Raw genomic sequence first — 25,852 nt, forward strand, 5'->3', positions numbered from 1 at the left:
TTCCCAGAAAAAAAAATCTTACCAACCCTAAACTTTTGAACAGTAGTTCATGTTTGCATTTTTGTTAGAACTTCTGAGGTGTATGTATTAAACCTTTTTGGGAGCACTTGCATATTGCACTTCCCTATAAAAAATAAAAATAAAAAACATTATAAAAATGTGATTTGAAATTTCATGGCATTTTTATATTCACTTAAAATTCCCTTATTTGGATTCCAAATATAAAGTGCACAGTAATTTCAAATGACAATTATTTCAAATAATGTAGATCACATTAATCAAATAACCAGAAACCTTGTTAACAGGCCTAGTTACCAACAGAAGCTCCTAACAGAAAAGTTGCAGGTTCAGTCTGAAGTAGAGTTGAACTAGGACCTGGATCCTAGTTACAGTCCAGTCTATCACCACTGTCTCTAGAGGCACTTAACCCAAGCCCACTTCTCCATGCTGTGTCAGTGCAAAACAGCATCTTCTAAATGCAACTAGAATTATTCCATTTGTACCTTTTTCAAGTGTCTTAAAGTGTGAATATGGCCCCCAGCCTCTGTTAAGCAGTGGCATTGTCACCACAGTTTCGGGTCATGAGATTGACTTAGTTTCAGTCGAAGGAAGGTCAAGACCCCTGAGTGACATATTTCAGTTTCCAAGTTACAGCATGTTTGCAGCTTACGTGTCCATGGCTCTACTTGTCCAGCAGTCTTTAGATAGCTAATCCAATCTACAGTCAGGTTATGTAATGCTAGCACATCAGTATGTTGCCATACTTTGTGTATATGAATACTCTATACTGTATTCAAATTGCTTTAAGGTGGTCTTCATAGGTTTATTGCATCAGGATGATGTATGCAGAATGCACTAATAAGCAACTTGTTGATTAAAGGTTCAGGTTAAATCCTCCTTGGTGAGAAAGGCTACATTATTAAGACTGTTTTGACTAAGTCCCTGATAGATGTTGCCACACTGAACATAAGCAACTTGACATATATATTATGCTGTTTGTTTAGAAGAATTATTATCGGTGAAAGAATGCAAATGTCATGTCATGTGTTAAATGTCATGGACTTTGTCCCAGGTTTTGGGACACTTATTTTTGTTGGATTATGCCAAAATCCTTTAAAGAATAGATCACCAAAAAGTTTTTTTTTTAATTCTGTCATCATTTACTCACATTCATGTCAATCCAAACCTGTGTGACTTTCTTTCTTCTGTGGAGAATATATTTTTTTTTTCAGTGGTTTTTGAAAGGTCAATGAAAGTCATAAGGGTGAAAAACAGTCAAAACATTCCTCAAATTATCTTTGTTTGTCTTTCAGAGAAGAAAGAATGACGTGTGGGTGAGCAAATGATGACAGTTTTCATTTTGGGTGAACTATCACTTTAACTTTTAGGATGGCACCACCTCAGCCACCTAAAGCTAGGTAAACTCCGTATTATGTGTGATGGAAGAAATTCAAAAAAGAAAAGTTTTACTTCACATCTGGGTCAGGACGTGATAGAGATTTTGTGGACATCATGATCCAGTTCTGGTCCATCAAACCCACTTTAGTCAAGCAGCTTAGTGTCTGGCGTTTGGTGTACTATGACAGTGGCTCCTGCCACCACTGAGAAAATCTGCATTATTGACGCCACTGGCATCTACATATTTAATACACTGGCCCCGCTATTGACTTTCCAGGCTAATGCTCCGCTTGTACACAAAGCTGAGCGCCCCCGCCCCCCTGCCAAGAGACATTCTGCTGCCTGCTTGCCACCCCCTCAGACTAAACGACCCCCTGCATCGCTTCAAGACTTATTGCATTGGAACATTCATTTCAGTCCAAGCCCTTGTATTGCGGTAAATGTGTGTGTGTTTCAGGGTCCCAGCTTGACACCATGAAGCAGAGTGACAGATCGAATTTTGAACCGACATGTTGGTCTTTCATCACTGTTCATGCATGGACAATAACTCATAGCAATTTCATAGTGGATGAAGGCTGCTGTTATTACTAATAAATGCATTTAAATTTTCTGGACTTCACGGTTTTACTACAAGAACATAAATCCAATAACTAAACATTTGGGGTTGGTATGATTTTTAATGTTAAGTGTCTTATGCCCACCAAAGCTGCATTTATTTGATCAAAGATTTTCAGTGTTGAAAACTTTTGCTCTGCTTATTATTTCTGTATTTCTACTAAATTAATGTATTAGTTTCTTTTTATATATATATATATATATATATATATATATATATATATATATATATATATATATATACACACACATACACACACACACACGTTTTGAATCAATCATTTAAACTTAGGCATTGGAACATTCTATGGAAATTTATACCTATGGATATTGATTTTGTGATTTGCTAAAGATTGCATTTAGCAGTGTTAATAAATTATTAGTGTTTTAGCTAGTATACTGTATATATAAAATAAACTACAAAATGTGATAACGAATATCAATATATAATGCAAAGTGGCAAGTCTGCTTTCTAGGGATGTAAGGATGCACACCGAGCAGGTTAAAAATCGATACAAATATGTGACGATTCAAATCGGTTGAGATGTTAAATGAATCGCGATACAGTTGGAGGTTGGAGTTTATATGAATGTATCTCTGAGGGGAATTGACTGTCTTCAGAAAAGTTTAGTATGTATTTTCTCTTCATCTTGCCTCTGAATAATGCATATTAGAATTTTCCATAATGTTCATAAGCACAGTGCTGCTTTGTTTACATCAGTAACCAAGTAAAAACACTGAATTTCCGCTGTTCCGTAAGCGCCACCTGCTGTTTAGAGAGTGAGTTTGTGTTTTCATTCAGCTTGTCTGCGATTTTTGTTTCTAGCTAAACAGCTCTCCCAGAATAGATTTAAATAAAACTGCGATCCATGGTTATAAAAATCCAGATCTTTCAGAATCAATTTTCACAGAGCAATCTTTACAATCTTTGAGGATGTCAATAAGTTACTGCATGTCTGTAATTTTGCCGATATGGTACCGGTATATCTTGCATCCCTATAGCTGAATCAGCAGGGCAATGTTTTCATAACGACTTTCTGTTGAAAGCTTTCATAAGGTTGTTTTTCTTTTCTGTCATTTTGTTGTGTCCTCCATACTGTTTCTCTAGCCTTTCCAGCTCAGTTCTTGACGTCATCATGACCTCCGCGACCAAGCGAAACACTGAAGTGGAAAACCACATTAGTCCTATTTTGAATTACACACCTGTGGTTCTTTTTACCCTGCTTGTCGTACATAGTGAGTAAGACATTTTAGACATGGAAATATAGATGAGGCACCATAGCTTTTCATACAGCATTTCACAACACTGACAAGGAAAAAGCAGACAGTGACAGCGTGGCCCTCTCCCAGTCACAGGGAGCTATTAGCTGACTGGAGATAGTGTGCTGCGTCGGTCCGCCTCTGCAGTTGCCTTCAGTTGTCAACGTTGGGAGAGTGTACCGCGTGAGGGCTGAGTCATAATAAGCAGTGTGCTGACGAGCAGAGCCGCCCCAAAGATCCACGACTAGCCGCTGTGTTACAGGCAAGTGCCTCGATGTACCCCACCTCTCTCTGCTAAAGCTCTGAGTCATCTGTGATTAATTTGGACCACCGCAGAGCTTAGATTCTGACTCATCGCTCTAAACCAGGGTTTTTGGGGGGCTTCTTAGAGTGGGATAACTATAGAGGAAAGCCTAGGCTTTGGGAGAGGAAATAGAAAACAGCCTCTTGTGCATGTCGCATGCAATCTTGACCTTGTTTGGATCTGTGTTATGTATGAAGTTACGCATGCTCATTAGCATTGAGAGGAAGAGGCTTTGTTGATGGATGCTTTATAATTTTGCCTGTAGATACGTTGTGACTGTGCAGGTTTTTCCTAAAACGATATTGCTCCTCAAAACAACAGATCTGCCAGCTGGTGGATTACATAATCCAGTTTTTGGTCTTAAGGCCACTTATGTTGCTCTCTCATGACTCTTAGCTTTGCAAATTTGACTTGCATCACAAAAATTAAAGCAAAATTTGTTTTTTGGTTTTATATTACATTTGAAAGTTATATGAAACTTAACATCGAATTTCCTTCTATATTTACTCACCCTCATGCTTGGTACACAAAAGAAATATTTTTTGAAAATTAATGAAGACTTGGGCTTCAAGACTCAAGCTTCAAAACTAAAAAGTATTTTGCATTAACTATCCTTGTGTTCATGTTTTTATTTGGCTTTTTTTCTTCAGTGAATTGATTGATTTGTTCATGAATTGTACTCATTTGGTTTTCATACTGACCTCACAGTTTTGATCAGTATAGTGTAGTTCTCAAGCCAAAAATGGACCACTTTTCATGATACTTTTATTTTGAGATTTTTTTTAAGCTTGTCTGTCTTCATTTTCATTTTATCGAAAAGAGTGGTCAGGATTTTCTTAAAAAAAAAAAGATCTTTTATGTTCCCCAGAAGAAAGACAGATATTTGGAACAACATGAGGGTAAGTAAGTGATTCATTTTTGTATGAACTATTCCTTTAAACATGAGTGGCAGTTTGTCAGACTGCTCCTATCAGAGTAAAGCCAATTTGTCAATCTTCTCTGTTTACAAGGACAGGTATCAGTGCCAGAAACTCTGTCTGTGTGGTGCGATATGCATGCTGAGCACACACACACTGATTTGACTCTTCCTGTGGCGTCAGCAGTGATGGTTTCGACCAGTCAGCTTCCCTCATTTTCCACCTGGGAAGAAGAAATGCGACATGAATGACGTGCTTTCCTCTCTGTTTGTGTATATTATCGAGGGAGAGGGGAGAAATAATAGGATAAATGGTTAACTCAGAACACCCCCGCTCAAAAACAAACATCAAAACACTCGAACCTTAACTGAAAAGAAACTCAGTTAGTACTAAAAGAAATTCAGTTAGAAGCAGGCTGCGGATAGGCTTAGTTCAGTGAACCAAATCCACAACGTTATCACTGATTTACCTGAAATTCAGAGTGAGGTCAAAATGCCCTGTATACTGAAAAGGAACTGCCTGTTCCAAAAAGATACATTTCATTATGCTAGTTTCTAAGAGTGAGCAAACTGCAAAGTCAACTCTGAACTGAGCAACTACCACACAGTGCCTCTCAATAATTGTCTCCAGTGTGTAATTAGTAAGTCCTGAGGGTAGACTCTCAAGAAAATAATTGCATACTTGATTTGGGCTAAAATATAACACACACAGTAATTGAACCTTGTAATATGGGTTTACAGCTCTTAAGATTTATGCATTACTCTTGAAGTGCACATCTGATATTAAAACTATGACTTTTTTTGGTATGCAAACATTATAGCTGGTATATGTGCAGTTTCTGTATTTTTAATGAGTATATCAAGTGGGTTTCAAAACCTAGTGACCTGGCTTGATGTCTTCTTCCTAGTAGGCAGCTTCCCTCTCAGGCGTTCTAAATGAAATGAACATTCAACATATTAGAGTTTGAGAGAGCAAAATCACATAAAAATATATAACAAATATTTTGTAAAATTCAGTTTTCAGATGAGCACTCCACCACACATCAAACTGTAAACTGAAACAATCTGGTGTAATTTCACTTAGAAATTAGTACATTTCACAAATAATTTTAAAGACTTGGCAAGCAACACATTTAATTAAAAGTACAATTTTTACAGTGTGCTATTTTATTAATTTGCTTTAACATTTATATTTCTCTTGCATCTTCCTTTATATATATATATGTTTCAAAAAATACAAAAAAGGCCATTACAGATGTAGATACAAGTATATTTACATAAACATATTTCAGATACAAAAACAGATTAGATTTAAGGTCATATCTTAAGATTTAATATAAGATTTAATGTATCTTATTGTGCTGAAGTGCAGTTTGTAATATACAGCAGGTAAAATAAGTATTGAACACATCATTTTATTCAGTAAATATATTTCTACAGGTGCTGTTGACATGAAATTTTCACCAGATGTCGGTAACAATCCAAGTAATCCATACATACAAAGAAAACAAAACAAAAGTTCAGAAATTAAGTAATGGAATAAAATGGAATTACCAAGGGAATAAGTATAGAACACGCTTGCTGAAATTTATTTAATACTATACTTCATACAAAAGCCTTTGTTGGTAATGAAAGCTTCAAGACGCCATTGGCTGGGCCATTCTAGCAGCTTTAGTTTCTTTCTCTCTCTGAATCCCAATGAGAGTTACTTGGCTGTGTGTTTGGGATCATTGTCTCGCTGGAATGTCCACCGTCATTTCATGTTCATCATCCTGGTAGATGGCAGAAGATTTTTATCAAGAATGTCTCTGTACATTTTTCCATTCATCCTTCCTTCAATTATATGAATTTTGCCAGGGCCAAACCATGATGTTTTGGGGTGATGTGCAGTGCCATTTAACCTCCAAACATGGTGTGTATTATGGCATCCAAAGAGTACAATTTTGGTCTCATCTGAACAGACTATATTCTCCCAGTATTTCACAGGCTTGTCTAAATGTTATGCAGCAAAGTTTAAACAAGCTTCAACATGCTTTTTCTTCAGCAATACAGCCTTGCGTGGTGAGCATGTATACAGGCTATGGCAGTTGAGTGCATTACTTATTGTTTTCTTTGAAACAATTGTACCTGCTAATTCCAGGTCTTTCTGAAGCTCTCAACAAGTGATCCTTGGCTCTTGGACAACTCTTCTGATAAATCTTTTCACTCCTCTGTCAGAAATCTTCTGAGGAGCACCTGGTGTGGGCGGTTTATGGTGAAATTATGTTCTTTCCATTTCCGGATTATGTCCCCAACAGTGTTCACTGGAACATTCAGAAGTTTAGAAATCCTTCTGTTACCGATTTCTTGAGATTGTTTTGCATTAGTATGTTTTGGGAAGGTCTTGAGAAAGCTCTTTGCTTTTACACATCATGAAATGTTTCTTATGTGATACGTTGGTCATGAGACACCTTTTTATAGGCTATCAGTTGGGACTGAATCAACTATTATTAATTTCCACTGACGAGGGGCAGGATTGCTTTTTAATTACTGATAGATTTCTGCTGGTGTCTTGGCTTCCATGCCTTTTTGCACCTTCCATTCTTCATGTGTTCAATACTTTTCCCTTGTGAAATTCTACTTTATTACACAGAACTTAATTTCTGAACTTATTTGTTTTGCTTTCTTTGTATGTATGGATTACTTGGATTGTTACCGACATCTGGTGAAAATTTCATGTCAACAGCACCTGTAGAAATATATTTACTGAGAAAAATGGTATTTTAGCATTTGAAGATTGAGACAAAATATATTTCCAGTTTGAAAAATATATTCCCGTAAGCTGCCCTCTTTTAAATACTTATATTTCCAATTAATATATAATACTTACATTTGTAATTTACTGAACCTACACATAGGAGCCTGAGAAAAATGCTAATTTTAGAAGAAAATTTCACATGGCACTTAGAGGCTTTCCACTGATGTATGTTTGTTAGGATAGGACAATATTTAGCCGAGATGCAACTATTTGAAAATCTGGAATCTGAGGGTGCAAAAAAATCAAAACAGTGAGAAAATCATCTTTAAAGTTGTCCAAATGAAGACCTTAGCAATGCATATTACTAATCAGAAATTAAATTTTGAAATATTTACTGTAGGAAATCAACAAAATATGTCTATGGAACATGATCTTCACTTAATTTCCTAATGATTTTAGGCATATAAGAAAAATTGATCATTTTGACCCATTCAATGTATTTTTGGCTATTGCTACAGATATACTTGTGTTACTTAAGACTGTTTTTGTGGTCCAGGGTCACATATATGCATGATTAAACATGACAGTTCAGCTGAGTGAACTGTTTTAACCCTCTCTGCATTCCAGAGATCTGAACACACCCAAACAATGACATTATCTGGAACAAGAACTGTCTTGCAGATGGTCTTTGTGTAGATGTTTGTGTACTACTTAAGTAAACCATTTCTAGGTTGATAGTGTCAAAGGCTGTTGTTTCTGATCAGCTAAACATGACGACAATGACTCAACCAGTGCCGAGAGTTTGCAGTTTGTCTGACCAATGGGACATGGGGGAAATGTTTTAGTATCATTTTGCTGAGGCTAGTGAAGCAGAACTTACATATTTTAGCTTAAGTACATTAGTGTGATTGCACTCTGCTATACAGTCCATATGCATTGCCCCGGCAGTGCAGACAGTGTCTGTGCTTTCATTTGTGGAAACTCTAATTTGATCGCTTTCTAGATCAGTGACGATGACCCCAAGGCCAGTTCTGAGCATCTCGCGTCCAAAGTCGTGGCCTTGTGCTCGCTCGTGATGTCTCCTTGCGTAACTCTTAATCAGCAGAGGCGTATTGGGTAATAATCTCCCCGCCGCTGATTAATTCCTTCTCAGGAATGTCCGAAATTAACAATCGCGACGGAAGCACCAGCTGCTTCCCGAGACATCCCGAGGCTCTCTTTGCCTGTCATCAGCCAAATAGAGCTGGAAAATAGTGCAAATGGTAATCTCTGGATTATAGTGTTAATCCTGGGCTGGAAGACAATAGGGCGAGAGGTTCTGTTTGTGCCCTGAAATGAGGCTGGCTGGCTGTCCTGCAGGTGATTTGGAGCGAACCCAGTCTAATTTTGCATTTGCCTGGATCAGGGGTCTGATTTCATAGGGTTCAGGTTTTTAAAGGTACAGAAGCTTGTTTGACTTTGTAGATGGTTGTAAGGCAAGAATGTTAAATCATCTGATAGCAAGGATTAGGCTCCCATTGGGAATTAAAGAGACCAAATAAACCAAGACATCATGCCTTGCTAATAAGATTTATTCATAAAGATGCCCTGGTATCTGGATTTAAGGTTTATTAACTGGCATATTAATAACAGAGATGTTTGTTCTTTCAAGATCCACTGGAAAATTCACATGGCTCACTTCAACTGAGCATCTCCATAGTCATGGAGACAACCTTGGCACAAGTGGCGTGATTGGCTCTGGCGGAACAGAAGTAACTGAGTGTGTTCCATCGCACAGACGCCACTCTCAGTGCCCTTTAAGTGCACTTAAAGGTGTAGAGTCTCTCCAAGTGCCCTGGTTTCTCCTCAGAAATTGCTCTCTGCAACCTCTAAAGTTCTCCTGACCAAATATTACAGGTGAAGGACACAGAAGCTCATGAGAGAGCTTACAGGTGAAGGACACAGAAGCAACCAGTAACCAGCTGCACTATAAGATCAAACCAGGCTTTTGTCTGGCTGGTCCCTGGAAAGTACGAATGCCCTCAACCGGTCAGTGCATTGACGTTCAATTCAAATTTGACAGGCAGACGTTGGCTTTTTTAGAGCTAAAAGTATATGCTAAGCTGTAAATAACTTTTCACAATTGTCAACACATATCAGTTTTTTAGGTTTGACGTCTTTAGATGACCTCTTTAGAGTTTGTAAAATACAAGTATATATGAAAGTTGTAAAATTTGAGTTTTTTGGTGGTGTGTTTAATTGATGATATCTTATCAATGAAAGTGGCCCAAAATAGAATCTTCTAAGGGTGCGTGGAAAATAACACAAAGTTTTGGTCAGAAGGTAGGCCTGTGCGTGTTGTGTCCACTACAGCCTAAATTACCGAACTGCCTCTGGCACAAACTAGGTCGGCGCCAAATTACCGTCCTCCTTGGCTCAACTAGGTCATTTGAATTCGCTCACCTTATTTATCCTTCAGATTTTCAAGCATCCACACACTGCCAGCTTGAGACATCATTTGACTACTATACAAAAAAATAAACCATTAGCAATGATTAACCTCAACATGAATGCTTGACAAAATGTTAACTTTTTTTATTGATTAACTTGGAAATTTTTGTTTGTAAATTTTTATTTTTTTATTAAATATTTATATTTTTATAATCAATTATCAATGTTTTCGTATTTATAAATATTTAATTGTAGATTTTTTATGTTATGTTTTGTTGTAGTTTTTTTTTTGTTTTATGTTTTTTTATATTTTTTATGTTATATTTTGTTTTTTTTTTATATATTATAGTGTATTTGACGTATTTCTTAAATTTCCTAATTTATGGTTGAAAATATTGAACATTGCTTTACATAAACTTTATGGTTTTGAATATTGAACATTGCTTTACATAAACTGTAATCTGTAAATAAATGAAATAATTTTAAAAATTAATTTGATTAATGTTTTAAATTTTTGAATTGATGACAACTCTACTCTCCTCAGAAATTGCTCTCTCTCAACCTCTAAAGTTTTCTCCTGACCAAATCAAAGGTGAAGGACACAGAAGCTTAGAGATCGTAAAACAAAGCTGTATAAACCAAACCAAAGTGTCATCCCAACTCAAACCTCAATGCTTTACATTGTTCCAAACCGAGACCATTTTTTTTAGAAGCAAAAGCATATGCTATGGGGAAAAGCAAATATTCCAGAGGGAACGTATGACTCAAAAAGCATCCGGTAATATCCCACCTTGCTGGAAACTGCAAAATAGAACTGTGTGATTGAGAGCAGTGCGTTTAACGGTAGCTTCATTAGATGATCACACGTTGTCAAGTGTTTGATCAGGCCTCATTAACATCCTGGGCAGATACCACACATTCAAAGATCTTCAATGACCACATTACGCCCTCTGCCTAGTAGCACTTAGCAACAGATCGGACATTTGGCTAACCTCTTTAAGTTTTGTATTTGCTTGTTTAAGGCTTTTTTAGGTTGTGATTTTATACGGACCGCAGTGTCATTTAATCTTCATTATGGCATTGTACAATCAACATAATGATTAAGAACAAGCATTTAGTTCTGAGCAATGACCTAAACAGACTTACTGTGCTGCAGGATAGAATTAGACCAGAGATGTATGTATATATAAACATATCACAGTTATATGTTGTTTATGGTTTAATCATTATGATGCAGTTAAGATTATGCAACTTTATTTAGACATTCGGCTGCTTTTTTAGTGGATGCCAATCGGGAAATACTGTACATAAATTCTTTTATTAAATATTATTAGTCAGTGCCATATAAAATGATCAGTGAGATGCAAAACATATCATCTGTCCTAACATGCTCTTTAAGGCTTTACTCGTCTGGTTTCTTTAGCCCTAATCTCCTTTTTGCTATACGTTTCTCCATTTCCATTGCACCCATTTGTCTTATTTGTCTACTGTTTGATGTTTTTTATCCAGAATCTTTCTCAGTGATAGTGACTTTCATTTTGATTTATGTTTCACATGCTTGCAGGATTTTTGATTGTCCTGGAGTGTTTGAGCCCCCTGCTAGGTGTCGAAGTGGGGAAGATGTGCGTTGTATTATGTTATTGTGTTGGAGCCTGGACTGTCAACTGTCCAGCATTGGAGCATGGGTTTCAGGCCACTGTGTTCTTGCCCCATTGGAGACTCGGACGTCGAGCCACCTTGCCAGAGAGAGATGATACCCAGATGGCATGGCGACCACGTCTGTGGACAGTTTGGAGGGCTGATGGCCTAGATTACTTCAAAAGTGAGTTCAGGTATTTTTTTTCATCGTTCATGTTGTCCGATTAACACTTGAGAGCAAGAACACTACTAGATTCCAACACAAGTGCGCTCAAGTCTTTTCATTCCTCTAGCAACACAATCGGACATTCTCTAACCTCTTTCAAATTTGTATTTGCTTGTTTTAAGGCTTTTTTAGGTTGTGATTTTATAGTTCACCGCAATGTCAAATTCTTCATTATTTACTCACGCTTCCAAAATAAGAACAAGCATTTCGTTCATCAATGGGCACACAGACTTACTGTGCATTTTCTATGAAATTAGACCAGAGATGTATGACCCTATAAACATATCACGTTATATGTTGTTACCAAATTCATTATGATGCAGAAAAGTATTATGCAACATTATTCAGACATTCCATGTTCTTCAGTGGATGCCAACTGTAAATACTGTGTTAAATTCTACGCAGGGTCAAAAGCTCTCGGATTTCATCAAAAAAATCTTGAGATGCAAAAAGATGAACAAATGTCTTACATGCTCTTTGGAATGACATCTGGTTGCCCTAATCTCCTTTTTGACAGATTTTTCTCCATTCCCATTTTTTGTTATTTGTCTACTTTATGAATTTTTTTATCCATTCTTTCTCATTGTGACTTTCATTTTGATTTATGTTTCATGCTTGCAGGATTTTTGATTTTCCTGGTAGCGTTTTATTATATGCTATGTTTCGTAGTGGGAAAATAGTGCGAATAGTGTGTTCACACTTAAAATTCTAAAAAGAACAGTCCAGCATGGGTTTCAGGCCACTCGTTCTTGCCCCATTAACCGAAAAAGCCTGGAATGTCGAGCCACACTTCATGCCAGAGACTGTTGCAGATTTAATTACCCAGATGGCATGGCGACCAGGGTCTGTGGACTCTGATTAGGATGACAAAATGGCTTTATTAAATTCCATACACTACATGGTTGAGTCAAGTCTTTTCAGTCATGCGGTCCAGTTAGTGTATAAGAGCAAGTCCAAAGGGCAAGCGTCTGTAAGTTGTCAACGCCCTTATCTGATCTTTTGTCTATACACATAATTCTCAAATTTGTCGGCCATTCTCACAATTTAAAGTTTTAATAATAATTTGTCATCTATTAGTTTACTGAGAAGTCCAAAACCGTAAAACCTAAAATAATAATGCACACAAATTAACAACACTTTCAGAAACAGATTTTTTCTGAACTGATAGACAACCACACAAATACCAAATTCACTGACCAGAAAATCCAAAGAGCTTCCGCATTTAAAGCAGCAGATAAAAAACCTGCAGCGTGCACTTATAATAAACAGAATGTTATTTTTGTTGTTTTATTGTTATTTTTTTATGTTTGTAATTGTTGTTGTGAGATGTAGGTGTAATTATGTAATTTATTCCTTGCTGTAAATAATGGCATGGACATAATTATACTAATTTAAATTTTCTGTCCACCCCTCAGATCAAAGCCTCCAGAAATTATGATAGATGAAACAGTCCGTGACATTTAGAACTGAATGGCGCTTGTCTAGGCCTTAGAAACTGCCGTAAAAAGATTGCATAGCGAGGATGCTCTCTGAGGTCCAGTAACGCTGTTACCTGAGATAACACTGACTTCCTGTGACATCAAAAAGCACCCTTTTTCGATAAAGCCCTCTTTCTCTCTTAATCTTCATGTCTCATTTTCTGTCTCTCTTTCTATTTAGCTCTTACTAACTTTGTTGGTAAAGGTATGCAAAGCTTTTCAACCTGTGCGACGTCAGCAGGCAGGTCAAAGGAAGATAGTATGAAAAGTGTGGGTTAGCGCGATGCGTGGGCATGATGACGCCATCGCACTCTTTTCTCTCCCTCCCTCCCTTTCCGAAAGCGTGACTCTGAGGCGCTATACTAAGCAGGAGAGGAATGATGGGAAAAGTGGGGTTTTCATGAAGGTCCTTGACCCAGAACAAGCACTAGTCTTTATTTAGGCATGCTGTTGTGTGTGTGTGTGTGTGTGTGTGTGTGTGTGTGTGTGTGTGTGTGTGTATGTGAGTGTATGCGGGGGAGGATGGTGGGTGTAATAGAGAGATTGAGAGAGAGTGATGGACAGGAAGAGGATTTAGTTTGGTGTTAATCCTGCATTCTGCTATTAATAACCCTTGAGTCATCTACACACACTCCAACTCATCAACAAGCACCCACAAACTCATTTTCACCCACAAGCTCTTCTCATGAACTGGGGAAAGTCCATTTATTTGTTGTGTTACACAGTTAAACATGGTATATTGTGCACTTCGTACTTATTAAAGAAGCAAAAAGTTTGTCATTATTTATTTACTCACCCTCACATTGTTCCAAACACATCTGACTTGCTTTCTTCAGTGGAATATAATGTATGGGGACTAGGACTGTCAGGCTCTAAAATGACAAAAAAGAAAAAGAAAATACCATAAATGTAGTTTATGTCTTGTGCTCTTCTGAGGTCATATTATAGCTTTGTGTGAGGAACAGACAATAAGCCACATGGACCATTATTATGATTTATTTATGGTTCTTTTCAGTCATTTTGGTGCTTGAGTGCTTCAGTCCCCATTTACGTTTTTATATTGAAAAGAGTAAACTCAGAAACTATCACGCATATGAGTTTGAACAGCGTGAAGATGAGTAGACATTGACAGAATTTTGCATTTTATATCTCCTTAATATTCATTTGAGGCATTCTTGACACAGTTTAATCTTAATGATAAATGATGCTTCATTATGGCAGTACATCAACACCATGGATCACAACAGCACAGTCACTTATGGCTAAACTGAACTGCAGTCTCAGAGGAGAAGCTGTGTGTGAAAAGGAAAATCCTCTCATACACACACACATACACAAGTGATGTTGAGTGTTTGGGGGATCTTACACAGTCAAGGACGGTTGAAAGTTAATGTAAGAGTAGAAACCCCCTTGAGAGCCTTGTGTATGTGTGTGTGTGTGTGTGGGTGACATGTTTTTGCAGTAGTAGGTGTGTTGGAACGTGCTTGCCAAGCCATACTGCAACAAAGGCTCTTCTAGACACAAACAATACTATTTCCATCCACTAAAAATGCTTTTCATCTAGTTGAATCTTAAAGTCTATTATAAAACAGATTTGCTGAAATAACGACTGTTTTCACGCAAGTTTCCCTCTGTATGCTACTGGTTCAACAGAATGATAGCCCCGCCCCAAATGCTCGATATTGGTAGAGCCAGTATTGCAGTTGTCAGGCTATTTCCATATATTAAAAACATTATTTTGTCTAGTTGAATCTCAAAGTCTATTACAAAACAGATTTGCTAATGAATGTTTCCCTCCCTATGCCATTGGTTGAACAGACAGATAGCCCCGCCCCAAAAGTATGCCATGTTTTGAGCCAGTGTCGTCATCACGGCTTTTACACTTTTTTACAATATTTTGTAGTTGTCTTTATATATATAGTTGGGATAAAAAGCATTTAAACACTTCAATCACACAATTAGCTTTTAAGGAATATTAATTTACATATATATAACTAATATTTTTTATTGCTTGCAAACAAGCCCTTTAAAATATAACAGCCTTTTGTAACTTGCCTTAATTATTGTATTATAAGAGGAAACTGATTCTGTATGTGTGTGGAGGTCTTTAATTACCTGATTACTGCATTTATATGCTATGCAAGTCCATCAGCAGTGAGTAGCTTTGTGTGTGTGTGTGTGTGTGTGTGTGCGCGTGCAAAGCATCATTTCTCTCCTGACATGCAGTGTGACTATATAGTGTTAGCCACGCTGAGCCTTCATTTCTCCGAATGACGTCAAAGCAAGGCTCCCCGACACACATCCCTGCTTCTCTCACTTTCTTGCACTCCTTTTTTTTTTTTTACTACCCTCCTGCTGTATAGTCACATTTATATTCTGTAACCAGGCTAATCTGTTAAACACAAGCAATATGAGTGCAGAGCCACTTCTATTTATGCTTAATTTCCGTTCACAGTCTCTTTGGCAACACATAAGCCTGCTGTGAGATCTTAGTAGCCTACTACTGAGACGTCACTTTGTGCGGTGCTTTAAAGTCTGGGGATAAAGAAAGCAGCGTGTATGTATTTTTTGCAACTTGGTTGAGAGTGAGAGGACAAAAATGGCTCTTCTCTAATCCTCATTCCTTAGCATGCCTCTGACTCCTCTGAGCTGCAAAAGAAACGGGCGTCTCCCATTGGCTCACCTTAGCTGTGCCCGAGAGCCTCAGCCAATCAGAGCTCCCCACCTCGACACCCCCTCCCCCTCAGGTAGTGATGGCTGTGTGCGTGTGTGCAGGAGAGAGAAGTAGAGAGAGAGCAGGAGCATTTCTATGAATGGAAATGCGGAGGAGGATCCCAGAATGTGATGGCAATTGGCATGTCATTTCTCTCTCTTTCTGTCTTCGTCCCTCCTCAGGCCATCAGTTCCTCCCCCATCTCAATGACACTTTTCACTCCCATCTTTTCATCTTTCTGCCATTGGGGACACTAATGCACACTGCTGTCCCTGTGACATGCATGATGTCCAAGACTCCCAGTGTCCCTAGGATCTGATTCATACATCAAAGTTAGTTAGACATCATGAGTGGATGGACGGATTAACGGACGGACGGACAGATAGATAAATAGATAGATAGATATATGAACCGATATCTAGATGGATATCGAAGATAAATAGATAGATAGATATATGAACCGATATCTAGATGGATATCGAACAGAATGCTAGATAGATAGATAGATAGATAGATAGATAGATAGATGGATGGATGTATGTGGATATCGAACACGAACAGAATGATGTAGATGAATATCGCTGAACAGAATGATAGATGGATGGATGAATGGATGGATGGATAGATGAACAGATATCTAGATGGATATCGATGAACAGAATGATGGATGGATGAACAGATGAACAGATATCAAGATGGATATCGACAAACAGAATGATGGATGGATGGATATCTAGATGGATATCGATGTGGATATCGATTAACAGAATAGATGGATGGATGAACAGATATCTAGATGGATATCGATTAACATGATGGATGATAGATGGATGATGATGATATGGATGGATATCGATTAACAGAATGATGGATGAACAGATGAACAGATATTATGGATATCGATGAACATAGACAAATAGATAGATAGATAGATAGATAGATAGATAGATAGATATGGATAGATAGATAGATGAACAGATATCTAGATTATATCGATGAACATAGACAAACAGATAGATAGATAGACAGATAGATAGATAGATAGATAGATAGATAGATAGATAGATAGATAGATCCAAACAATATACACAGTGTAAAGTATAAATAATTATAATTATGTAATGGCTTAATGGATTATGATTATCGTGAACTCTCTTTCATCCCTTCTTCATGCTGAGTGAACTGACTATATGATGTTTGGAAGAAGCTGTTAGCTGTTAGTTTGTAACCTCCTTCTCATCTCTCTGCTGGATCTTTCATTTGGAGCAGACCGTCATTGAGTCGTCCTTGAGAACGCTCCACTTTCCGCCCTCCCGTCTGCTGGGTTGGTATTCCAGCCTCTCCTGCTCACTGTGTGTGTGTGTGAAGCAGTTAGAGATTGCTCTGATTTCTAATATCTAACGTGTGTTCTGGCCTGAGGGCGGATAGTGGCTGTTTGCCTCACTACAACATCACTCACCACGGGAACCTGTCATCATGGGGCAGCCCACGTTGTGCATGCAGCATGGCACTGCTGTCAGGATTGTCATGGTTATGCAGGTGCATCAGATGTCGGTGCCGTACAGCCTTATGTTTCTATGACCACCAGAGTGGAGTTATTTTAAATCATTGTGAATATATTCATTCATAATAAGAATATGTTAGTATTATAATGGAATAGTGGTTAAAATTATAATACGTTCTAAATATATTAATTTGACTAGAAACACCAGAGACCAAATTTAAAGCACCGTTCCAGTCGGGGAAGACTCAACGTTCAGGAAAAAGGTGTTACCCTAAACCTTTAGAAAATAAAGTATTTAGATTTAGAATGAAATCAAATCCATTCTCTTTATGATCTTCATCATTTCTTCTGGCTTCTCTTATGCAAAACTTTAATATCAATTTTAATTCATTACAGACAGTCGTTCGTAAACTGAGCGCATCATAATAAATGTTTTTGGGATTAGGACATCACATTATTGGATGGCTCTGTTATCCTCTCCCATCAGGCCACAGCTGAGGCTATTAATTCAACAGAATGTTGGCAAACGCCGCTGAAGCCCCTCACAGATAGAGGGAGATGGGAATGGCACATTGACACTGTCCAAGACACACGTTTTGAAGATTTTGGAGGCATATTTATTCACTGAGATAAATTATTTCTGTGCCAGATAATTGTTCCTTTCCATAGTTGGAACACCAATTATTTTTTCATGTTTTTAATTTTTTTATTTAATGGACGAGCATTAATGAAACCATTTTTTTCTGGATTTGCTATGATATATATATACACGTACCATTGGAAAATTTGGGATCAGTGAGAATTTAAAGAAATTAATACTTTGTTTAGCAAGGATGCATTAAAATTATCAATAGTGACAGTAAAGACATTTATAATTTTATAAAAAATGTAGTTTTTCAAATAAATTCTGTTCTTGGGGGGGGGGAACACAGGTTCAACAAAAATATTAAGCAGCACAGCATTGATTTCAACATTGATACTAACAAGAAATGTTTCTTAAATAAATTACTATTTAAAATATATTAAACAATTTATTATTTCACAGTATAACTGTTTCTGTGCCAGATAATTGTTCCTTTCAACTGTTGGAAACACCAATTATTTGTCCATGTTTGTTCTTTTTTTGTTTTGTTTTTGTTTTTCATTATTTAATGGACAAGCATTAATGAAATAGGTTTTTTATTTTTTATGGATTTGCTTTAATATATATTGTTCCAAAGTTTGGAATCAGTAAGAATTTTAAGATTTTTTAAAAAGAAATGAATACTTTATTTACTATATTAATACTATATGTGACAGTAAATACATTTATAATGGAAAAAAAAAAATCTGTTTGCAATCAATGCTGTTCTTCCTAAAAAAATAAATAAAAAAATCACAGTTTCCACAAAAATATTAATCAGCACAACTGTTATCAACATTGATAATAATAAGAAATATTTCTTGAGCACCAGATTAAGAATAAATGAGATTATTAAAGGAAAAAGGTTATTGTAAATTGTATTATTTCACAATATTACTGTTTTACTGAGTTTTTGGATCAGATAAATGCAGCACTGGTTGGCATAAAAGACTTCTTTTATAAAAAAGAAAACAAAAACACATTTTCCAACCCCAAACGTTGTGTGGTTTGTGATACTTCTTGATATTTCACAAAGGTCTTAAAATTTTCATTTACTCTATAAAAATGAGCAGTATTCATAATTTCATAATGTCAATATGCCATATAAACATATAGGATTTCTGGTCCTTATCTTAAAAGTCATTGTCTGTCATTTAATGGGGAGATCCCTGTTCTGTTCAGATGAGAATTCTACAATCATCTCTTATGAAATCCTCTTATGAGGATGACGGGGCTTGTCTTTAAGTGTCGGCTCTTGATTTCATAATGTGCAGTTGTGTTTATTTTCAGTGATCCAGCGGGGTCTCTGCTCTCAGAGCGGCAGAGTGCCGGAGTGGATTTGGGTCATGCTAGTTTTAGAGTGCCTCTCCTCGCTCTCTCAATCCATCAGAGCGACAAGCCCTAAAAGGATATTCACATCAGTAGTTAAAAAGCCAGGCTTTAACACTTACAGTTCAGCTATCTACCCTTGTTCCACACCATAAGCTTTTTTAAAGGAACAGCTCACCTTTACAAGAAAAAACTCTGTTGGCAAAGAGGTTTTTGATGCACAGTGATCATAAGAACATATTCAGCTGGAATATCTTTGGCCATTTTCTCTGTTTTGACCTGTACATATTGCTTTTACCTCCTACTCATCATCTCACGGTTAAACGAGCGCTCGCTCCGGTGCTGAAAAAAGAAAAATTTAATCAAATACTGACAGCGTTCCTTTGCATAATGTTTCCGTGATCTACTCGGCAGATGTTTTAAAGCGCTCTCTCTCTCTCTTCATCTCTCTTTTACAGTAATTGCCCTTTTTCCTTGGCTGCAGCCCTGGCCCGTGCTACAGCAGACAGTATCCTGCAAAGCGATCTCTCCATGTACTATCTCAACAAGAGTGTGGAGGATGGCACAGACACGCTGCCTCGTAAGTGCCCTATAAAAACCACATCACACAAACGTAACTTGCACTGTTAAGTCTTATTTTTAAACGAGACAAATCTAGCGTAGATTCATTGTGGTTTTCTTGACTCTCATGAGCCATCTGAAGTCACGCAGTGTCAGTAAAGCCAGTGAATGAGCTGGATCTTGCTATCGAGTAGAGATCTCGTGATATTTGATCCGAATGTAGGCCATTCTGCACAGTTTTAAGCCTCCTATTCAACTGCAAATTTAGGTCACTTACTAACTTAACGGTGGCCTGAATTGCTTTCTTATCTTTCTATATTCGAATTGAAATGGCAAAGGAATTTGAGGTGAGAACGGCTGCTAATGTGCCACAGTTTTGGCTGGTTTAGAAAGGAGCCGGTCTAATGGAGCTCGAAAGATCAATTCATATTTGACACCTCTTTTTGTTATGATATCGTGTCTGATCTGATTAATTTCCCCCTTCACTTCAGATGACTCTTTCTATAGCAATAACTGTAAACTGCCACATGAAAGTATATTACAATCTTTATGGAGGGCAGATGTTGCCTGACATGCAAATGATGATGCGCATTATGTTAGTATCATATTGGTCTTTGGCCTATATTTAAGTTTTTTGTTTTTTTTTGTATTGGTCAATATTGTGTATTTAATTGTACACGCCCATTTCCTTTATTTTTACATTTAGATTACCTTTGATGTCATTTATATATTAAATAATTTTTAAATGTAATCTTTTAAAGTAATCTAGCAGATATCAAAATTAATATTCACTTTTTATACTCGGCTTTATAACATGAATGGTTAAATTTACTAATAGCATTTAAATTAATTAATTAATTTAATGTATTATATTTCTAATTTATTTAGACAATATACTGTAAATTTTTAACATCAACCATAACATGAAAATAATTATCATTATAATATGTAATATTTATGAAATACATCAATAAAATAGATATTAAAATTCTATACTCTGTTGTCTAAAATCTATTTTTAGACAAACAAAAAAATAGATTTGATGAATCCATTAATTAAAATATATAAATGTGTATTATTCGTAATATATCATATTTAATTTTATTAAATTATTAGAATATTTAATATTAAAATTCATTACATTACGTTTATTTACCAAAAAGTATAAAAGTTTAATATATGTTATTTTTATATTGTAACATTGCATACCACTGTTGTATATATTTATATATTTTCGATTTATATTGACAAAATAGTATAGAATTTTGATATATATTTGATTAATGTCTTTTTAACATTCTTGTGCTGCCACAGAGAACGGAAATGTAGTTTAGTTTGCCCGTTCACCCAAACAGATTACAATTCTGCTTCTGTTAATAGGAAAATTATACATTTGATCTTTAATTGTGACCGACAGCAATTTGTTTCCGCCATAATTCTTTAATAGACATACGACAACTCTGGAAGAAAATTCAGAGTTTCCCCACTGGTAATTACAACATTGCGGTGGCGTTCATGTGCACTGATCTCATAAATACAATCATTCCGGCAAGTCATGAAGGCTGCAATAATTCTCTGTGGTTCACATCCAACTATTGCCATCATGAGTTAGCGCAGACATTCACATAGCACGCTGATCCCAGACACTTTCCTGAGTGGACAGTAGGTTTATAAAGCCAGATGGACTGCAATCTGTGTTGAGTTTAAGCACTGTTCAAAAATACGTCAGAGCACGAGAACTCCACTTGAGCCGAGTCTGGTTTTCCTCAGCCTGGACAGTTGATAAAGGGTTTCACGGGATGTATAGTCCTTTAAACAGGCCTACATGACGTGACCCATTCCAACAGCAAAGAGTATGTTTAGTGTAAGTCGTAGCAGTGGAAACGACTGACATCAGTACAATGGGCGGCAGACAGACGTCTGCTCAGGGCAAAGGCAGTACATACTGTTCACCGGCTCAGCCCTGAGATGGCAGATTAAATTTAGACTCTGTGCCCACAGAGACAAGACAGAGAGAGAGAGAGAGAGAGAGAGCATCTAAAAGACTAAGGGAAGAGAAAAGAGCATGTAATGTCTGCTTTTACAACCATCAAACAATCTAAAAGGCCTCTTCATCCACACAATGCTAAAATACATCTGTCAAAAGCAGTACTGAGGCGGACTGATAGACAAAAACAAAAATGCAGCCTTTAAAAAATACGCCATAAATAGGCATAAAAAACAGACACTCCATTAGGCAAATCTGGGACTTTGCCATAGGTTTTGGCATGCAAACTCTTTCAGCAACATTTTACGAGCTTGAGAAACAAATAACTTGCTTGCCGATGATACATTTAAAGGTTTTACACACCTAAGGTTTTAGGTTTTCCAAACCTGTATGACTTTCTATTTTTCTTCTTTTTGCAACAGAAGACAAAAAGATGTTTTGAAGCATGTTAATGCTGCTCTAATACATTTGACCAGACATGATGTGTTTTGATCTGCCAGAATGTGGGTTTGGAACAACATGAATAAATGATGATAACAGATTTATCATTTTTAAGTAAACTACCCCTTTAATAGGCACCTTTCTGTACACAAATTAAAACGACAAAATTAGGTTAGTTTATTTATCAAATGCTTCATTTCATTATCTGAAAATCTTTGAGGATGTAAAGAGCAGCATATAGATCTCATGTGCTTCAGAGATATTGATGAGATGTTCACAGAATGAAGGAATATGTCAGTTTTAGTCCATAGAGACCAGAGCTGGAACAATCCCATCATCATTAACCGGTCACCTCCTCTCTCTCTTTCTCAGTTGGCAGATGGCCTCTTTTGCCCACTGTCCTCAATTCCGCTTCCACTGTGCATTTAATCAGCAGCTCATGCACTCTTCTTTTCCAATATGATATTACAGTCAAATCTGTTTGTCTTGTGAGAAAAAAAAAAACAGCACTGTCTGTTTGTGTATGGTGCATGTATGTGTTTTTTTTTTACACTGTTGTGACATATGAAAGAATGACAGCTTAGTCATCCTGAATCAAAGCAGCTTAGAGTTTTTATGTTTGCCTGTGTAACATGTAACATGTTATTTGCCTCGGCAGAGATCGATTCGGTGAAGCTGGCCCGGCTGGTCTTTAATAAGCTATGCGAGACGTGCTGTCATTGGCTAAAGGAGTTCCCGTATCGCCGCCGCCACTTGCCGTACTACGAGACCTCCATCCACGCTATTAAAAACATGCGTCGAAAGATGGAAGACAAACACGTCGTCATTCCTGACTTCAACACACTTTTCAATCTACAGGTATGACCTTGATTGTGACTTTGAATGACCTTTTATTTTTCACCAAATATAATGTACACTACTGTTTAAAAGTCTGGGGTCAGTAAGTTGATTTGTTTTTTAAAAATGAGTATTTGTGTTCAGCATGGATGCATTGAAGTTAAAAAAGTAACAGTACAGACATTTATAACATTACCAAAGATTTCAAATAAATGCTGTTCCTATTAACTTTCTATTAGTGCTGTCAAAATTAGTGCATTAACTGCGGTCAGATGAGATGTTGTGAGGCCATATATCAGTAAAAACGAATTTTCCTGTCCTGTCAGCCATTACACTGTGCTCATAGTGCATGCTGTTCAATTACACGCACAAACACAGTGGCGCGCGCTGTAGCCTGTATCATTTCATATTAAAGTGCGAATGAAACTACGAGTGTGCACCTCAGATCTGCATCATATTCAGCAGAGGCTACTCTTAAAGTAGTAGCAGCTAAATAACCTAACCAAGCTGCTGTGATGTCTGTTCGTCAAAAGAAAAAAGAGGAAATCAATAACTTTTGTAGCTTTAAGGATACTCTATATTTAATTCATAATTAAACAAATTATTAATCAAATATTAAAAATATACTGTCTTTATCTTGATTCTACCATAATTTGAAGATTGAATGTGAAATTAGTAATTAATCGCGATTTAATTTCAGAAAAAATGTGCAATTAATTTTTTTTTAATGTTTGACAGCACTAATTTCTGTTAATCAAAAAATCCTAAAAAATATTACGGTTTCCACAAAAATATATTAAGCAGCACAACTGCTGTCAAGAAATGTATCTTGAGCAGCAAATCAGCATATTAGAATGATTTCTAAAGGATCGTGTGTCACTAAAGACTGGGGTAATGATGCTGAAAATTCAGCTTTGTACCACAGGAATAATTTTAAAATATATTGCAATATAATATATTACAATAGAAAATAATTACTTTATATTATAATAATATTTTACATTTTTACTGTTTTACTTTATTTCTGATCAAATTAATGCATCCTTGTTAAGTGTAAGAGATGGTTTCAAACGCATGAAAATTTTTAGTTTTAGGTAGTTTATAATAAACACCAAACAATCCAATATTTCTCTGATTCAGTATGTATTCAATATGAGCACCAGGGCTCAATATGTCTGAGGATCTACGCAAGCTGCAAAGCCACAGCTCCGACCCACAGGCAAATTCTAAGGCATCTATCAGCCCATGAATACTAAGGCTGTCAGCAGCTCATGATTGCTTTTGTGCAAAAACTCATTTTAAGGCCTCTGCTGAGCTTTCCGCAGTTTAACAAATAGGTCACACAAATGTGAGTGAAGGTAGATGCTAAAGCACCGATACACTTAACATCACTTTTCATCGTAATAGAGTTGTGTTGAACCTAACATCCCTGAAGAAACAGCATTATGTAATTTCTTTCCTGATTGCCAGTGTAATTTCCAGTCGAGCGAGAATGTGCTCCGTCACCAGAAAGCAATAAGTGCTGACAGATTTGCCATCTCACGTCCAGATCTACTTGATGTTTCAGATGAGATGTGTGGGCTATTCTTCCTCTAATAAGAGCAGACGCTGTGGCATTGCTGTCCACTGTAGCATGAAACAGACCCTCCCTAAAGCACGACTGTGGGGAATATTCTTTCCTGATGGCAGCCTGTTTCATCAATACGCTCTTCCCTACCACACTCTACTCATAGACTCTGGGGGCGGTTCTTCATCTGTCACATCTGGTAGCCACTTGATAAATGCTGGGCTTTTACTGGTATTATTGGCGAACACTAGTATCCCTTTGCCTTAGGCAGAAGCAGATCAGCGACCAGTCTCAGCCATAAGTGGACATCATTCAATGCATTTACAGAGAGAGAGAGAAACATAAACATAGTTGTTGTTCCACATCAGTGCTGTTCCACGTGAGCAACATGACAAAACTAGAACGCTCCCATTATAATTAAATGATGCACGCTCAGGACTACACTTTGGAGTAGATCAAAAAAATCTGTAAAGAACAAAAACAATTACATTTGTCACATATGAAAATAATACAAATATTGCCTGATATATTATCTGATGTAAATAGTGATTTTTACATTGAAATTATCAAAATAGATAAAAAATTATATTAATAAAAACACAAAGGTTTAGGTCATTAAAAGTAAATTACTAAGATTTCATATTCAGTCAATTCTTATTTCATATTTTGAATTTCATATTCACTACAATTTAAAAAAAGTTGCAGGATGTATGTGATTTGTGTTTGTTTATGCATGTACATATGGATATAATACAGATTGTTGAATTATATGCTGATATTTCAGTTCTAAATGGCTGTTTTTATATTGAAATGTTTACAATAAATAAAGGAATGTTTATAAAAACACTCCAAAAAGGTTTAGATGAGTGAAACTAAATCACTAAAGCACTATTTTATGCATATGAATATTATACAAACTAATATTATGCTAGTATTTTAGTCTAGAATAAATTAAATCACTGAGACTTAGGATCAAAATCTATGATGATTATGCATTTCATTTTCTGTAAACTACAATAAAAAGTTGCAAGACCCATTTTATTGTTTTTACCTTATGATTTTACTTACCTGATTATCTTAACCTATACTGTTTGTTTGTTTATTTATTTATTTATTTTTACGCATGTCCTCCATCATGTTTTGTCCCCTTGTAGGTGAAATGTGATTTTTTTTTTGTTTTTTGTAAAATGGAGTAAGAGCAGCTGCTTTGCAAATTATTGCATGCATTGGACTGCCAGTCTGTCTGTGGAATATTGTTTTAACCTATTTACCAAAGAAAGAACAAATTA

At 36.5% G+C, this 25,852-nt stretch overlaps 1 protein-coding gene across 1 annotated transcript in view; it reads left to right on the forward strand.

The window, feature by feature from the left end:
* The window catches only part of ppm1e (protein phosphatase, Mg2+/Mn2+ dependent, 1E), a 49,582-nt gene that overhangs the window by 13,018 nt on the left and 10,712 nt on the right, over positions 1–25,852 (forward strand). Inside the window, exons 2-3 of the mRNA XM_042732808.1 lie at positions 19,629–19,750; positions 22,818–23,017. Of these exons, the coding sequence (XP_042588742.1) occupies positions 19,629–19,750; positions 22,818–23,017 (322 nt within the window). The remainder of the gene's footprint in view (positions 1–19,628; positions 19,751–22,817; positions 23,018–25,852) is intronic.

This window comes from Cyprinus carpio, chromosome B10 (genome assembly GCF_018340385.1).
Source record: "Cyprinus carpio isolate SPL01 chromosome B10, ASM1834038v1, whole genome shotgun sequence".
Classification (NCBI taxonomy): domain Eukaryota; kingdom Metazoa; phylum Chordata; class Actinopteri; order Cypriniformes; family Cyprinidae; genus Cyprinus; species Cyprinus carpio.